The following is a 16,439-nucleotide window of genomic DNA, read 5'->3' as shown; positions in this document are numbered from 1 at the left end:
AAGCTTAAGGTCTCCTTCAGATCACCCAAAATGGCAAACTGTGCTCCTTTCATAGAAAAGACTGTTTTCCTTGATGTGAAGGAAACAGCAGTGGTGTGATGAAGAGGCACAGTTCTAAACCTCCCTTGTGCAACGTAGTTTAATACTGCTTTAGGAATTGTTTAATGGAAGAAGAATATATTTTGGAGGCATTTAAGTTAATAGAAAAGAGAAAGAAGCAGATTATAATTGTCTCTTCCATAACAAGTCCTCTATTCATTGTGGGTCACTACCCTAGAGAGAAGGAAGCGTAAAGGTTAAGGTGGCTTCAGGGACAGTATCTTCGTTTCAAGATTCTCTGTTTTAACTTTGTCCATATTTGTACCCACGCACAACTTCCTTTTCCCTCATTTGAGGTTGTATTATATAATAGGGGGGAAAGGGAGAAGGAAGAAAGCACTTCCTTAAGTATCTGCACATATGGATCCCATTCATGTGTGCGTGTTCCTGTGGCATACCAGGAATGGAATCTGTCTGTACAGAATACCTTGGAGAACAGCAGTTACTGGAGGTAAGTAACAAGCTGTTACTGCTGCAGAAGGAATGTAGGCAACAACTGCTGTGAAAACATTAGTTCGGGAGGAATGAACATTGCTGGGTTTGGCAGAAAGACCACTGACTGTTTCTGTGACTTACTGTTTCACAAACCGTAAAGACAAAAGGCACCCAAATAAATTTTAAAAACCCCTCATTGTAGAGGTGATATTTCCAGTTTTGCAAAGAACTCTTAAATACTGGTTGATCTAAATTCTACTGAAATCAGAGTGCTGGAGACCAACAAATTCTGGTTCCTTTGGTACAAATCCTAATGGCTGAAGATGGTGAGAAGTACAAGTTGTATATAATTACTGGAAAACCTGCCAACATAAGGATAGTGACAACTTAAACTCAGTGAGGTGGGGAAAACTGGACTCAAGCTACAAGTGAACAGGAAGGATAAGTCAGGTTATTCCATAAAGCAAAGTCACTGCAATTTTGAGAAGTCAAGGCATACTGATTCTGTTTGAAAATTAAATCCTGTCACCTTTGCTTGCTTCCCACTGCTTTCACCTGTTTTCCTTTCTGAGAGCAGATTATCTTTTAATTACCAAGACAAAGTTAGGATTGAAGTTAATTTGGAGAAATAGTTATAAACATCTGTTTTATCCTGGCTGTTCTTCCTCAGATCGATGGGTCAACCTTGAGGACGATCTGCATGCAGCACGGCCCACTGCTGACATTCCATCTGAACCTGACCCAGGGCACCGCCCTTATCCGATACAACACCAAACAGGAGGCGGCCAAGGCCCAGACTGCACTGCACATGTAAGCAATCCCTGTGTCTGTTCTACATTAGTCATGAACACAAAACATCTGTCCAGTGCTATGCTTTGGAAACTCGTTTCAAGTATCATGGTTGGAAGGGAATCTTTCATTCATTGGCAGAGGAAGAAGAGAAACAAAGATGCCTTCTGTTCGTGTTACTTTAATTGCTGGCACAAACTGGCACATACAGAACTAAGAAGGTGCAAATAGGATGGAATTGTGACCAGAATGCACCTTACTATACCATTATGGCCACTTTATAAAAGCTTGTGAATTGTTTCAGATGAAAATCATTCTTATATGTGTAACCCATGTAACACATTCTTAAATGTGTGGGAATCTCCTATAGTTTTGAGATACACCTGAAATAACTTACTTGAAAAGCTGCAGATCTTAGGTTTCCTGTTCTTAAGCTTTTTGGAACTGATTGTGGCTCTGGTATGTTTTGAAAATGTGAGAGGTTTTGAGACAAAAATCTTAGGGGTGGGGGGTGTAAGCCCTTAAACTCAGTGAAAACTTTTGAACTATACTCATCTTACCCTGAATTTCAGACTTCTAACCTGTTCTTCCTCTGTTTTGTTTGAAAGGTAGCATATGTGCATTTACCATTTTAGCTACACTGTATAGGCAGTTTTATTGCTTTTGGTGTTCATGTTCAGGGCCTTAGTTTAAATTTAGAAAGGTTTTGTTGCAGGTGTAACAACTGAATGTTGGGGGGAGGGGGTTGGTTGGTTTGTTTTTTTTTCCCCTTATAAAATGGAAGTTCTTGTGCTTTGAGTCAGTTTCACTGTTGAGAACAGCTAGTTTTCTGTGCTCACTCCATTGTGGCAAGCTGATAGTCCTTTGGTTTGGGCAGCTAATAGTGTTGTTCCCATGCCTTCTGAATCCCTTGTCCTTACCTTCTGGCTCTAATTTTTTTTTTTCTTCCTTCTTGTCTTCTAGGTGTGTGTTGGGAAACACTACCATCCTGGCTGAGTTTGCCACAGATGAAGAAGTTAGTCGCTTTCTGGCACAAGCTCAGCCCCCTACACCTGCAGCAACCCCAAGTGCACCCACAGCAGGCTGGCAATCCCTGGAGACAGGACAGAACCAGACAGATCCAGTTGGACCTGCTTTGAATCTCTTTGGTGGGTCAACAGGGCTTGGGCAGTGGAGCAGTGGTGGCGGCGGCGGCAGCAGTGGGGGTGATCTCACTGGCGCTTCATTGTGGGGGCCCCCAAACTATTCTTCAAGCTTGTGGGGGGTCCCAAGCGTAGAGGATCCACACAGAATGGGCAGCCCTGCTCCCTTACTACCTGGAGACCTTCTGGGAGGAGGGTCGGATTCAATTTGAACTTAGAACTTTCAACTCTGACCTCGTGACCTTTTTTGGAACAGCAGCAGCACTAACTTGACCTTTTCGTTTTTTTCAACTTGCAATAAATACATTTATAAAAGGAAAAAAGAAAACGGAGAGAGAAAAAAGGTGGGTCATTGACAGACTGTCTGAGCACATAGTTGCCTCCCTTATATAACTTCAGTTTTTTCGTTTGGAATATGAATCCAAAAAGAGAACATATCACTCTTGAAATACTTGAATCATGAACGCCAACTTAGAAAGACAATGTGAAGCAAGTACACATACCATTTAAATTTAAACACAAAAAATTAAAAAAATTAGTTTCTAGTTTTTCACTTTTTCATGTTATACGGAAGTTGTTGCTAAGAAACATATATACTGAAAAAATAGCTTTTTAACTTTGTTTGCACTGGGTGTGTTTCCGTCCTTAGGTCTACCATGTTGGGTTGGGGTAGGGGAGGGGTTCAAAAGAAAAAAGGGGTGGGGGGGAGGGGAAGACTTGACGGAGCCTCACTTTAAAAACAAAAAAATTTTAAAAAAATTAAAAAATTAAAAAACCCACAAAAAAGAACAAAACAGAAAAGGAAAAAAAAAAACAAAACAAAACAAAAAAACCAACACTTTGTGATTGGCTGGTTGATAAGTACCAGTGTGTTCTGGCACATGTAACTGCCCACGTGTGCTTGTTTCTGTGTGAGTGCGTGTGCACATGTTCGTGTGTGTGCATTTTTTTTCTCTATATATATAATCTTGAAACGCTGCATTGCTGATGGTCTACGGGCTGGCTGGCCATCTGTGTGTCTTGATTCTGAAAACAAGACAGGCATGGTGAAGTCCCTGTGGCTGAAGCAGAATCCAGTTGGGCTGGATTAAAATTTGTCAGTAGGTTTTTTTAAATTCATTTTAGCAGGGTGCTATCTCAAGTCTGCAGATCATATTGAGTGGGTAGTTGCTTCCTAGCCCTTGTTCTAACCCTGTGGTAGAGCAGAACACTGCCATATCCAAAGGATTTGGTGAGAGGGGAGCCAATGTTGTCTTTTGAGTAGCAGTGTATTTATTTATTTATGTCTGCATGTGGGGTTTTTGTACTGAGTGAACCCTAGAATGTTTGTTATATAATGCAAGCCATTTTTTTCTTCCAATGAGGGGAAAAGAGGAGGAAAGAAAACATTGCCATTTTTTGTGCGGCTAAGACAAATGTTCTTATTCAGTCTCTCACAAGCTTCAGTACCTTTAAAAAAAAAAAGTTTCTTTTCTCCCTGAAACCTATAAATAGGCACCCATATTCATTCTTGAAGAATCCATCAAAAGCTTGAAAGTCCAGCCCAACCAAATTAGCCTTTTAATTGATTTACTGCTTGTATTAAAACTGACAAAATCTAAATCGTGTCAGCAAATCGCTGGCCAGCCTGCCTCATCTCCTGAAAGCACATGCAGCTAACTCCTTTCTGCGTCCTTCATGGTGAGCGTTACCTGTGCCAGGCCTTGGTGTATTACAGCGCCAGACCATCACTGACAGAAACGTTTACTTACGAATGTTCTTAAACCAGTGTGTACTTCAAACGTTTCCTTTTGTTTCTGTGTTGTGTTTTTTCCTGTGTATGTGGTTTTGCTTAGGGAGGTATATAACTAGCAAAGACTTTTTTTAAAAAGTATTGCACCTTTTTGTTTTTTGTTTTTACTTTTCCTGTACTGTTGCTTTTTAATTTCTGTATTTAAGGAAGGGTTTGGGGTTTTTTAGCATCAGTGTAGTAGTACTCTGGGCAGGATAGGGGTGACCTATAATCCACAGTGATAGCCAGTGTGTGCGTGCATGTGTGCGCTGGGAACAAAACTTTTAAGACCTGTTGTTGTGAAAAGAGTTGTAGCAGACCTGAAGGAACATCCCTTGACACAAAGCAGGAAGTCTTTTGGGGGGGTGGGGTCGGGAGAAGAGGGAAGAGAGATGCCGGTACTTTTTTCATAAGTGCTAGGACTTCCATGTGGTGTTGTCTAGCTGTTACACTGTCTAACAAAGTGCCGACATTCTGTACCAGCACATACCTGTCCATTCCAGCCCTCAGCAGGAGCAGTGCTCGGGCTTTATTACCTGAGGGCTAGGATAGGGGAGTCTCTTTCTTCAGCGTTTTCATTGAAGGATACGACAATGTGTAGTACATTTAATTCTAAGCATAGGTTGGGTGGGGAGAAGCAAAAGCAGATTCAAGTAATTTAGGGGGTGGGTGTGTGTGTGCGCGTGGGTGTGTGTGTGTATGCCTGTGTGCTGGGGGTGGGAGGGACGGGCTAGGGAGTTGCGTGGCTTTCTTTAATTCGCCCTTTCTATGTAAACCCAATGTCACAAAGACGACTGACTGAGGGAAATGCTGCATATACACATGCCTGTAGATTTGTATGCAAAGTGTTATGTGACAAAAAGTACGAGTAGGTTTGTATTTGTTCAGTATACTGGAGTGTGCAGCATACTCTGGCCCCTTCTGAATATACTTTTCTATCGTGTCTCCTCCTTCGTCCATCCCACCGTGCACAAAGAAACAAAATGCTCTCTTCCAACTCCTGCTAGCTAGTGCCCCTCGCGTGCACACATCCGTAAAGCTTTGTTTCTGCTAGTCTCTGCTTGAAGACCAGCCACGCTTGGACGCATAGAGCAGGTTCTTAAAAGTCCTGTGCCAGCAGTACTTCCTAGTGAAGCACCTTTGGCCTGAGTAAGCCAGTATCCGTTCTGTCACATGATTTGCTATACATGCTGGTTCATTGCTGTGTTCCACCCTCACTTCTCTCTCCCAACCTGCCCTAAGGTCCCTTTTCCTGCACTTTGGGCTAGTTGAGTTCTTTGCGATACTATGGTGAAAGCCGGGTGCTAGAGCCCCTCTTGTTTACAAGACATAATGAGGGATTTGAAATATTTAAAAAGAAAAGCTAAATTGTTCTTCCATTGTAAGCTTAAAGGGAAAAAAATTAAAACATACAAAAAAAAGACCAAAAAGTGCATATATATATTTTAGATGAAGACTAACTCTGGGAGCATTTAACAGTGTTTTTGTTTTTATTTTAACATTTTATTTTCCTGCTTTAAATTTGCAAGCATTCTCAGGAATTCTAGGGTAGGAAGCCAGTTTTTTGAAGATGGTTTATTTAACCTTATCCTAGATAGATGGCTGTTTCTTGTTGATAAACTTTTACAAGTTCCTGAATCTTCAAAATGTTTGAAAGTTTTTATTTTAAAATAAAAATGCTAAAAAAAAAATAAAAAGAAAAAGAAAAAAAGAAAAAATCTCCAAATGTTACTGTCAAGCGGGGGATCAAGAATTTTAAAGACTGTATAAATTAAAGTACATTAAGAAAACTTCTCAATATCAGCAACAGAAATTCATTGTAATCTTAAACAAGTTGTGGGAGAAGAAGGTTTATCATTTATAGTGCTTTGTTACTCATGCAGACATGTGTGCAGTTGCATGGAGAAGAGAAGTGTGTGAATGGAAATCTATCACTTTGTTCCCTCTTGATTGAAACTAAACAAAAATATTCTTCCAAGCACCTTTTTAAAAGCAAAGTGAAACTGTCAACCTAATTGAAATGCAGTATAGTTTAACTGAAAGAGTCCTCAGTTAGGACAGCTAGCAGGAAATACATGATGGTGCTTCTTTAAACCACTTTTAAGTAGTGCTAAAGAAAACCAGTGCTGACAGAATAGCCAATAATGAAGTAGTTTTATTATCCTGCCTTTTTCCATACAGAAAAAGGAGAGAATATGGAAAAACACTGGTAAAATGTACATTAAAATCAACTTTCCTGTTTTCAGCTATTTGGTCAGTTTTATTCCCCACTTGGAGATTTGCTGCTTGCTTTTCTTCACCCACCCCACCTCCCAGTCTTTCTGTTTTGTTTTATATGAGGGAAATATCTGTTAAATTCTTCTGTTCACCCTATTGCTGCTGGCTGTCAGGGCTTACAGTCTTGAACTTCAGAGTTTCGTGTTGGGATGGCCAATTTCTGTCTCCCAGCTCTAAAGGTCGGGGGCTTACTCTGCCTGAAATGGCTAGGCTCAAACCACAAAAACCACGCTAGTGCCTTTCTACATGCACCCACATGCCCTACAGTAGGGGAAGGGAGGGAAGATGAGGCAAGGTGAGGCAGTATAGCCACTTCATGGAAATAAATGTACCTGTTCTTAAGGAAAAAGAGCATGCTGCATAAGCATGTCGTGCAATGAGTTACATAACAGTAGTTGAGATAACTTTTTATTATTTAAAAAAAAATCGGATGCCAAATTCCTGTCCTTTTCATATCAGTTGCTCAGTGTTTTCATGTTGCGCTGCGTGTACATCTAAGTGTATACGTGTGTGTTGAGAATAATGCATTTATAATAATAATGCGCTTTAAAAAAAATAAATCCTGTCATGGGCCAGTAGAGGAGGGTTTACTTAGGGAGTTTGGGATTCTACTTTATTTTACAGAGAAAATTCCTGAGTGCTTTGCCACAGGCTGTGTTTTATAAAATCAGCAGTGTCCTAAAAGAGAGGAAATGGTAGGATTTAGTGAAAAAGAGCCCAAGAATTTGACAGTTACTTGGAAGTGGGTTGTGACTGACTGCTGAAGCATTGGCAAGTCTGGAGTTTCAGCAGTCTGCTGCTGGGTCCAAACCTATTGTAGTACAACAGTCTCTTCCTCCTTTCTCTAAATGTACAGAGCTGCAAATGTTAGTGACTGTCTCCTCGGTGATAGTTTTGCTAAACTGTTAAAGCCACATTAATCTTACTATTGTCCAACTACAGTTGACAATTCTGTTCCTCTCAAAATTATATGTAGCTAATCGTGATGTTGCTAGTATGGCTAAGTCACGGCACTCCTAACCGTTGCAAGTGATTTCTGAGCATCGTGCTAACCAGACTCATCTTCTGGGGACAGCCATCACTTAATGTTGTAAATATTCTGCTACCATTTGAGCTTATAACAGCGAAAAGTCAGCAGGAATTGATGTTAGGGTACTTCTGGGCTTCTACAAAACTGTTCCAGGGAGGGAATCAGTGGCAGCATCTTGTTTAAATGTATTGACAAAGAAGGTAGGGAAAAGAGGCTGGGGAAAGCACATCTTGGAATAGACTATGAGCATCTCTTTCCAGATAAAAACCAAACATGTTTCACTGAAAAACACTTATTACTTTCTCAAGTGACAAACAGAACTCTTTATCACTTTGTTCTTGGTTTTGGTTCTCCAGGTTATACAGTTTAAACATATACATACTTTACAGGTGGTTTCAGCATTCCTGTGTTTTTTCCCGGTTTTGAATCCTTCAGTGCTTAATTTGTGTTAAAAAAAAAAAAAAAGGCAGTCTTCTAAGCAAGTATCCCATTAGTTACCAGCCACTTAGCTTACCCCACCCTTCAGTGTGTATCAAGCTGAGAGTTTTTTAATGGATTTGATAATTCTTTGCTCCATTTGAGTATTTCATTTTCGCAGTGACAACAAAGTCTAGCAAGCAAAAAAAAAAAAGTGGCGTACAGCTCAGAAACCTGTGTTGACCTAACATTTACTTTGGAAAACAGTTTTAATACCATGTACTTTGGAAGACTTGCCATCTTTTCCCAGTGTTTTTATGCTTTTACCTGGACACTTGCCCAGCAGTCTTTAGAGTGGGTTTTTTGTTGGTTTGGGGTTTTTTTCCAATCACAGGGTGTCAGGTTTTTCTTACAAGTGTTTTATTTTGCTTCAAGTTAAGTGGCTTGCGTAATGAGCAAGAATATTAAGCCAAGTGTGTTTTTCCTCTGCAGTATAAACAGGACGTTTTCAACAAACTGGTTGGGATAACCACCTCAAAGATTAAATAACAATTGAACCTGTATATTAAGTTGGCCTCTCCCCCCCCCCCCTTTCCCCTATTCTTTCTTCCTAAAAACACTGCCACATCTTCCACTGTGTCTTGGTAGTGCATCCAAACAGTACTGTACATTTATTTTTTTCTTCATTATGTTTACCTCTTAGGCTTCTAATTCTGCTTGTGCGTATTGTTTTCCTGTTGACTTTAAGAGGAGTACCATATGTGTATCTGAGATACCCAAATTTGGCCAAGGCTGGGCCAGGAAATCGGGAGTGATCCCCACATGAATTAGTCCCACTGACCTTAAATGAGTGAGTAGTGCTCGGGTAAGGGCTCTTTGTGTAAGTAAACCTTAGCTAGATCAGGGCCAAGGTAGCAGATGAGGACCTGTTGTATTTCCAATGCAGCAAACATCTGTGTTGCATATATCACATTCACTGTAAATCATGTGACCTTAGTATCCAGGTTTCTCAAGTGGATTAAAATGCTGGTTTTGTGGTGGATGGTTAGCATCTCGGGGTATGAGTCCTGATTGAGTAAAAGGTAGTTTTTTCTCTCTAAAGAGGCAAGGTTCCCCTAGCAGAAGCAGCTTTCTTAATTGTAAATATGCATGCATGTATTTGTGGGCAGGAAAGTAATGCCAAGAAAACTAAGTTGAAATGAATTCTAAAAAAACAAAAAAAAAAACAAAAAAAAACCAAAACAACCAAAAAGAAACAAAAAACAAAACCAACCAAAACAAAACAAATGCTGTTGAAGTGCAACTTTGGTCCCGAGTCTGAAACGACATATGCAGAATCTGTTGGTTTGTCTAAATTGATTTTGCACAAAATGCCATTTCAGTTCTCTAAACTAATTTGCTACTATTTTGCAATGTTAGGAACTGATACAGTTTGATCATATCAGTCATTCCTGCTGTGATCAAAATACCGATGTCTAAAACCCAAACTCTCTTTCTTCATCTCCATTACTAGGCTTCCACCTGTGGCAGAAGGGTGTTAACAGTAATGGGGAGAAATGTCTAAAGTTTCCCTGATGTAGACAGAGCCTGTTTTCCCTGTTGTGCTGAATTCATATCCAAACCTAAAACACAAGGCAAAAACTGTGCTGGAGCAGAGTTGTTGGTTGGGCTAAATGACAGGAGCCTAACTGGAGATTTTTAGCAGCCTTGCTAGTTCATGTCCCTCACAATGTTTTGCGTAAGTGTCCCATCACTGTAAATACCAGTGTTGCTGAACTTTACCAAAGTTCCCCTGCAGTAGATAATAGGAAACAGGTCCATTTTGTAGTGACTCGCCAAGCAGAGCTTTGTCTACAGTAGAATACAAGGGTCTGTCTACATTGCTGTTAAAACTGAGTCAGGGTCCTGTTTAAAATATAGCTCTCTATTTTGTGGTGTTATGTGAGACTTTAAACTTTGTGATGTAGTAACTATAGCTTCTAATCCTTATATGAAAAGTGATTTAAGGTTTCATCAGTGCTGCTAAAAGCGCCACAGCTCCTTATGGTTTGGAGCCTATTTTTAAAACTATTGTCAGGCCAAGATAGATGCAGCTTCATCTGTGGCACGCAGCAGACAACCTCCATTTGCATCCACAGTTTGCATGCGTGTTGCTTTTCATCGAGCTATGCAGGAAAGTTTTTTTCTCTAAAAGTCTCCCAGAATCCTGTGGTGTATAAGCAAGCTTCTAGCAAATCAAGTGCCCTCTGCAAAGAGCCATTTTCTCCCTGTATGTGTGACAGTTGGGACTGGTGACATTCAGCAGTGTTAGGGCTCCTGTTAACTTTGTACTGAGAAAGGGAGTTTTTTGACTTGACTCTGACAGCCTTTCTGTGTAAAAAAAAAAAAAAAAAAAAAAAAAAAAAAAAAAAAAAATACAGAGCACTCCAGGGGAAAAGGAAAAAAAAAAAAAGGAAGACTGCATTGTGCCAGCCAGCGATAAGTATTTTTGCAGCAAACATTCTTGACTGTGGTGGGCAGAGGGGAAGAGAAGAGACTGGAGAAGTTTGCATGGATGCGCAATACAAGGAGGCAGTGCTTAGCAAGAAATGTTTCCTCGAGCACTAAATGCCTCCTCTTGGGTGTTAGTGTGTGGTGTTGCATTCACAGAACTAACTTCCTCATGTTTTTTTAATCTCTTTGTTTTTTTAAATTGAGACGAAGTGGAAGCTTCTGTTGCAGATAAAACACAAACATAAGTGAACATTTTCTTCATCATTTACTGTTGAGCAGTAAGAGCAGGTTGCACAGCTTGTTAGAATAGCTATTTTAGTGACATGGTTATGATGATACGTGCTTTCTTTCCCCTCCCTCTCCCTGCCAGATATGGCTTACCCTTTCTATATAAGGCGCTGTGTGGGTTTTTTTGTTTTGTTTTGGGGACGTGTGGAGAAGAAGCAAAATGAAGTGAAAATGCAAGCCAAGGTAGAACAGCCTTACTTTAGGGGGTAGCCTTACAACAGAGCTTTATAGTGAGTGTGCTGTATTCCAAAATATGTAAGCCAAAAACAAAAAAAGCATTCATTTATGCAAAAAAAAAATTTAAAAAGAGGTGTTGGAAGACTTCTTTAATATGTACCTTCTAAAGGTAGAGTAAGGTCTCACCAAGTGATACGTTATTGTGATACTTCTTGCTGGGTCAGTAGGGATGGGTTGGGATATAAGCGCTTAACGTTTTCCTCCTTCTATGTTTTTACAAGCAGTAAGTTAAATGTGGTATTTATGAATGTGCCTTTGTGAGTATAGTGACTGTCTAATTGAGGAGACCACTTGGGCTGGAGGGGAGACAACAGTCAATTTATTCTTTCAAGAGGTCAGACATCAAGATTGCAGCCCACTGGTCCCTTTTGACAAGCAGCATCTTTGGGCTGGTCTCTACACTGCACAATACGTATTCATATGTGGTAGAGATCGGGGTGGGGGGGTGCGAAGGGATGTCGTCATGTGATGCACAGAAGCTGTTGATAGTTTTAGGCTAGTCTGCCCGTTGCAGGTTGAGTTTGTGTATGTATTATGTGGCTTCTCTTTACATTTGTGTGCATGAGTATGAGTGCGTGTGGCTTTATTTTTTGTAAGCACTGGAGAATTGAAACACAGTGATGTTTGAGACAAATTTATACATGTAGAGAAGATGATGTTTTGTAGCTTCTGTTAAATAGTGGGTGCAGGCACACTTTTACCCTCTCTGTCCGTGTCCTGATAAGAGAAACAGGAAAATTTATTTTTTCAACCCTTCAACTTCCAGCACACTTAACGTTGCCATTTAAATGAACAGGGTATTACACAAGAAGAAAAAAGTTTTTGAAATGGTGAGGTAGAAGTGTTTAAAAGGAAAAAAAGTCTGAAGTAATTTTTTGTTTCTTCGAAGCTGTTTGTAGCTAAACATGGGAATCTGCAGTGTCTCCTTCCATTTGTTTTTTTTCCTAATAATTCACCTCTTCGTCCCACCCAAAACATGAGGTGTACAAGATCAAGAGCTGTCACTGTAGCCCTTCATAATTCCCACCCTGAAAAGAAACTCCAGTGGGATCCTTCAGCTCTATTCAGGAAGACAAAGAGAGGAGAGACTCTGCAGTTTTCTTTGCTTCGCTCTCATTCCTCTCTAATGGCCTTGAAATGTATTATTATGCAAATGTGAATTTTGATACTGACTTAAGAAGAGGTTGTTTGTTCTTTTTTCAAAAAAAAAAAAGGTCCCATGTGGTCAGCATTGCTTCTTTATTTTGTAAGTGAATTGTAAACTATGCATTCTGCAAAGGGGGGTGTAGGGGACAAAGATAGCTTTGCTAAACTGTTTAGGAGTTTCTGTGTCCATGGTATATCCATTATAGTTTGGGGAAGTGGGGAGGTGATGACTTTGAAATAAAAAGGAGTTGATAAGAACTTCTCTTTTTCAGAAGTTGGCCGTTAGGTAACCGGGCAGAGATTTGGAAAACTAACGTTGACTGCAAAACAAAATCAGCTGTAAACCTTGCGCAGGATTGTGAATTCTAGCCGTGCAGTGTTAACCCAGGGCCAATAGGGTGAATGGGACACCAGCTCTATCTGGGAAACTATCTACCGCCTCCTGTGTTCTGGCCCTTGTCAAACTCAGGAAAAACAGTGCCACAGGCACTGTCTTTTTTGGATTTATTACTCGTTTTCCATTACAGCAGTCCTTGCGCTTTTCCAGGAGAATTAGAACACAGCTGGTCCTTGATGTCTACACTTTCTTCTCCCTAAAATGTTCTTCGCTGCCGTTTCTGGCATGGCTCACACAGCGGCAGCACAACCACAGTTACGGACAAGATGGTGGAGGTGGTACTTACTTTCTAGTGCTGATCAAAGCACGACTATGAGGACTGCGTTTTTTCAACATCAGCTGCTACCAGTGCTTTGTTGTCTGGTGTACTGCCGGTGACTTAGTGTTAATGTTGGCAGTGTGTGAAATTTTAGGGAATGTAGACTGATGTGTAGACAAGGCCCTCTTTAAAAGAAATAATCCTTTTTTTACTATAAGGTGGTATCATAATGGTCATAAAAAAGGATTCACTTCCTCACATCTCCAAAATGCAGTCATTGTGAATTATGTGTGTTCTTGAAGCTTGCTGAGCTTCCAGGAGCAGTCTCCTCAGAAAAATGTAGATCTCACTGCCCTCTTCGTCATCTTAATAGGGACCCTTTGACTTGACTTTTTCCTTTGTCCATGGTGTACCATGGTACCTGCATTATCCTTGGCATTATCTTAGATGTAATACCATAAACTGAGAGATTAGCCTGCCTGTATTCAGTGTTTTCATGCAGCAATTTTATTTTTGTTGATGTTCACAGTACTGTAATAAGTAATAGACTTGATGATCACTCTCGCATCTGTGCCTGCCTTGCAGATGTGATCTTATCAGGGTTCCACTCTGTCAGATTGCCTTTAAAAAAAAGAAAAGGGAAAAAAAAAATCTGAAGTTTAAACTCACTCACAAAAATACCTCATGGTACATTTCCCGTTCTGATGTAACCTTTTAAATCTTACCTTTTCTTCTAAACCTAATGGGCTTTTATTTCCATCTGTTAATCTCCTTTCTAAAATGATGTTTGAACTAGTGGTTTTGAGCACAGGACCAGAAGCCTGGAACTCCTGAATTTTAACATTGGCCCTTACTCTTCCCTTGCCTTGGGCAAGTCATTTAACTTCTTTGCCTTTGTTTTTTCATCTGTAAAGCGGGGGTGATAATACTACTTAACCTACCTCACAGGGGTTTTGTGAGGATCAACTAGTAAATGTAAAGTGCTTTAAAGCTAAAAAGCATGATGGAAGTATTATGAGGTTTTTACAGCAAGATCGCTCATTCTTTTTACATTGTTTGCTTGTGTGGAGGGAGATAACCTTTTTTTTTTTTTTATGATTAAAGCCATCACTCACTCAGATCCTAAATAACAGAAGTTGATGGAGATTCAGTTACTCATACTCCTCCTCTGTCTTTATGCCAGTTTCCTTCTCCTGCTCTTCCTTATTTAGTTATGCCAGTGTTGCTACAGGTCACACGTTGTACTTTTAGATAAGCTTCAAACTTGATTGAAGTACTTTGAGCTTGCTGCTTCTTTTACCAGATCACCAAATCGGAATCGGTTTGTGTACTTTTCCCTGCCTTTAAGTAGAGTTTTTGATAATGTCATCTTTCAAGTGGACGCATCTTTTCCTGCCATCAGTAAGGGGAGGTGGTGGTGTGTAGTTCCAGAGAGGAGACTGTAATATGAAGAACATTGCCACTTTATGCTGCTGCTCCAGGGATGAAGGGCAGAGTAGCTTCCTGTTTCCTTCCCCGAGTTAATTTCAGTGTGTTACCAGTGACACTTCAAATGCAGTGTCTCTTTTTGTCCATGATACACAGAAGCCATCACCTCCCAATAAAACGTAGGAACAGAGGGAATGATAGTAGATGCTGCTTGTGTATATGCCTTACAGCTCTCCCAGAATATCTCTGGGAGGGTGGTGGGGGAAGAGGTCTTCATTGGGTAAATCCCACAGCTGTCAGGGAACCTCTGCTACTTTCTCCCCTCTCCAATCACATGGTCGCTGTTTCTTCTTTCTTGGATGTGCGTCTCAGGGATGTGCATATGAGCCCATGCCTTTTGGAATTTGGCCTTTGAAATATCAAGAATATGGTTTCTGTACCTGAAACCTTCCTATCTGACACTCCCTGGTCCTGTCTGTCCTGCATTGCTCCCCGTGGCCTTAGGAACATCTCTCCACTGTTGCTGTATGCCACCCTCTCCATCTCTGCCAGTACTCAAGGTGAAGCGTATACAGTGATTCTGCAGAGAAAGAAGCTGAAATGGTGCATGTGCACCTGTGGGATTTACACACATACGTATCTTGGATTTCTGCCGCGCCCTTATCTAAAACATATGCAGAATATCTGATGCACGATGCTTTTTCTTTCTCTCCTAGAAAGCAGAACAAACAGCAGTATGGTCATTGTAAAAAATAACAAACAGCAGTAACTCTGCTAATGGTAATTCTGTAATGTTTACTTTGAATTAAATGCTAGGTATTTTCCCCAAAGAACCAAAAAAACCCCCTTCTAACAAAAGTAACCAAATGTAATCTTTCTGAGGGCGGGGGGAGGGAACGGGAGGAGGAAAAGCAGTGACAGGGGAGTGTTCTGATCTATTTTAATCTCCGCTGCTTGGATGGAGATACAAAATGCTGCTTTGAGTTCCACAAACATAAGGGATTATGTTTACAAAGGTAAAATGCCTTCTACCTGTTCAGGAAACTGGCTAATGGTGGGCATCAGATGTTTGGCGAGTTTCTCTTCATTGCAAACAAGTAATGGGAGAAGGGTGTGTTTGGAAGAGGAATGGAGAAATAGATTCATTTCATCTAGTCTTCTTGGTAAAAATAATGCCACCTTCCTCTCTCCTTACAAAACGGAGGGAGGAGGTTGCAGAACAGAAAATCAGCGATGTCCAAAATGGCTGGATTAGAAAAGGCAGCTTTTCTACTTTGCACATAAATAGGTAACAGGAAGGTACAGCTAAAGTCCTCTTGCCTGAAACACTGTCCCCCAGAAGCAGACATTGTAATAATAAAAATAGTGGCTGTGTGTATATTGATGCTATGTGCAAGTTACCTGGAAGTGTTTGTTTTTTCTTATACTTGAAATGGCTTCCTTTACTAAACTCTTACCGTAGCTCTGGTTTCTCCCCTCCTTCTCTGGTATTCAGTAAAGAAAATTACGGGACAAACAGGGGAGAATGTAGAGGAGATGACACAGTGTCTTGCATATCCAGGTTTCATCTTGATTTCCATCCCATATGCTCGCAGATGTTTGAACTTCCTAAGGGTTTTCCATGGACACAGAAACTCAGCACTTTAGAAGGTGCTCTTGTACGGCTGGCTGCCCCCCTTCTCCTCCTTTTCTATATTTTTATTTTACTTTTAGTATAGTGGTACTTAAAATCACTGGTTCACTTAAAAAGAAAAAAAAAAAAACAATAAAATGTTTAAACTCTACTAATGTACAAATAAGCTGAAATGTTGCATTTTATGTGTATTTTTGCCATAGCAGGTACTGTATTTCTCATGCTGGATTTAGGAAAAAAAGAAAAAAAAAAAAAGAAAAAACAAACAAAAGGGTGATGTTTTATTGGAGTGTGACAAGTTAAGAGTAATAAGGAATTAAGTCGTCGTCATTTCATTGAAGCTGAGAGATGGTGTAATACTTATATAAGTTTTCTGAAGGTTTTTTTGGGCTTTTAAACAGCTTTTTTGTTTTTATTTTATTTTTATTTTTTTGAAAGATATGATTGTATTATGTGCAACTCAGTTGCTTACATTATAACTACAAAATATTTTTGGGTTCCTGGAAAAAAAAGAAAAAGACTAATAAATGTGTTTGGCTGCTAAGCATTTAATACTCGTGGTTTCTGCACGTTTATTCTGCCACGCCTGTACCTGCCG

At 40.2% G+C, this 16,439-nt stretch overlaps 1 protein-coding gene across 6 annotated transcripts in view; it reads left to right on the top strand.

Annotated features, from left to right (window-relative positions):
- Positions 1 to 16,393, top strand: part of TNRC6B (trinucleotide repeat containing adaptor 6B) — a 150,164-nt gene extending 133,771 nt beyond the window's left edge. For all 6 annotated transcript variants that reach the window (XM_076337355.1, XM_076337346.1, XM_076337397.1 and 3 more), the window contains 2 exons: positions 1,205 to 1,344; positions 2,287 to 16,393. In XM_076337355.1, coding sequence (XP_076193470.1) covers positions 1,205 to 1,344; positions 2,287 to 2,677 — 531 coding nt within the window. In that variant the 3' untranslated portion in view covers positions 2,678 to 16,393. The remainder of the gene's footprint in view (positions 1 to 1,204; positions 1,345 to 2,286) is intronic.
- The last annotated feature ends 46 nt before the right edge of the window (positions 16,394 to 16,439 follow it).

Source organism: Aptenodytes patagonicus, chromosome 1, assembly GCF_965638725.1.
Source record: "Aptenodytes patagonicus chromosome 1, bAptPat1.pri.cur, whole genome shotgun sequence".
Lineage (NCBI taxonomy): Eukaryota > Metazoa > Chordata > Aves > Sphenisciformes > Spheniscidae > Aptenodytes > Aptenodytes patagonicus.
Note: the sequence above shows the minus strand (reverse complement) of the source record. Positions and strands in the feature narration are given on the sequence as shown.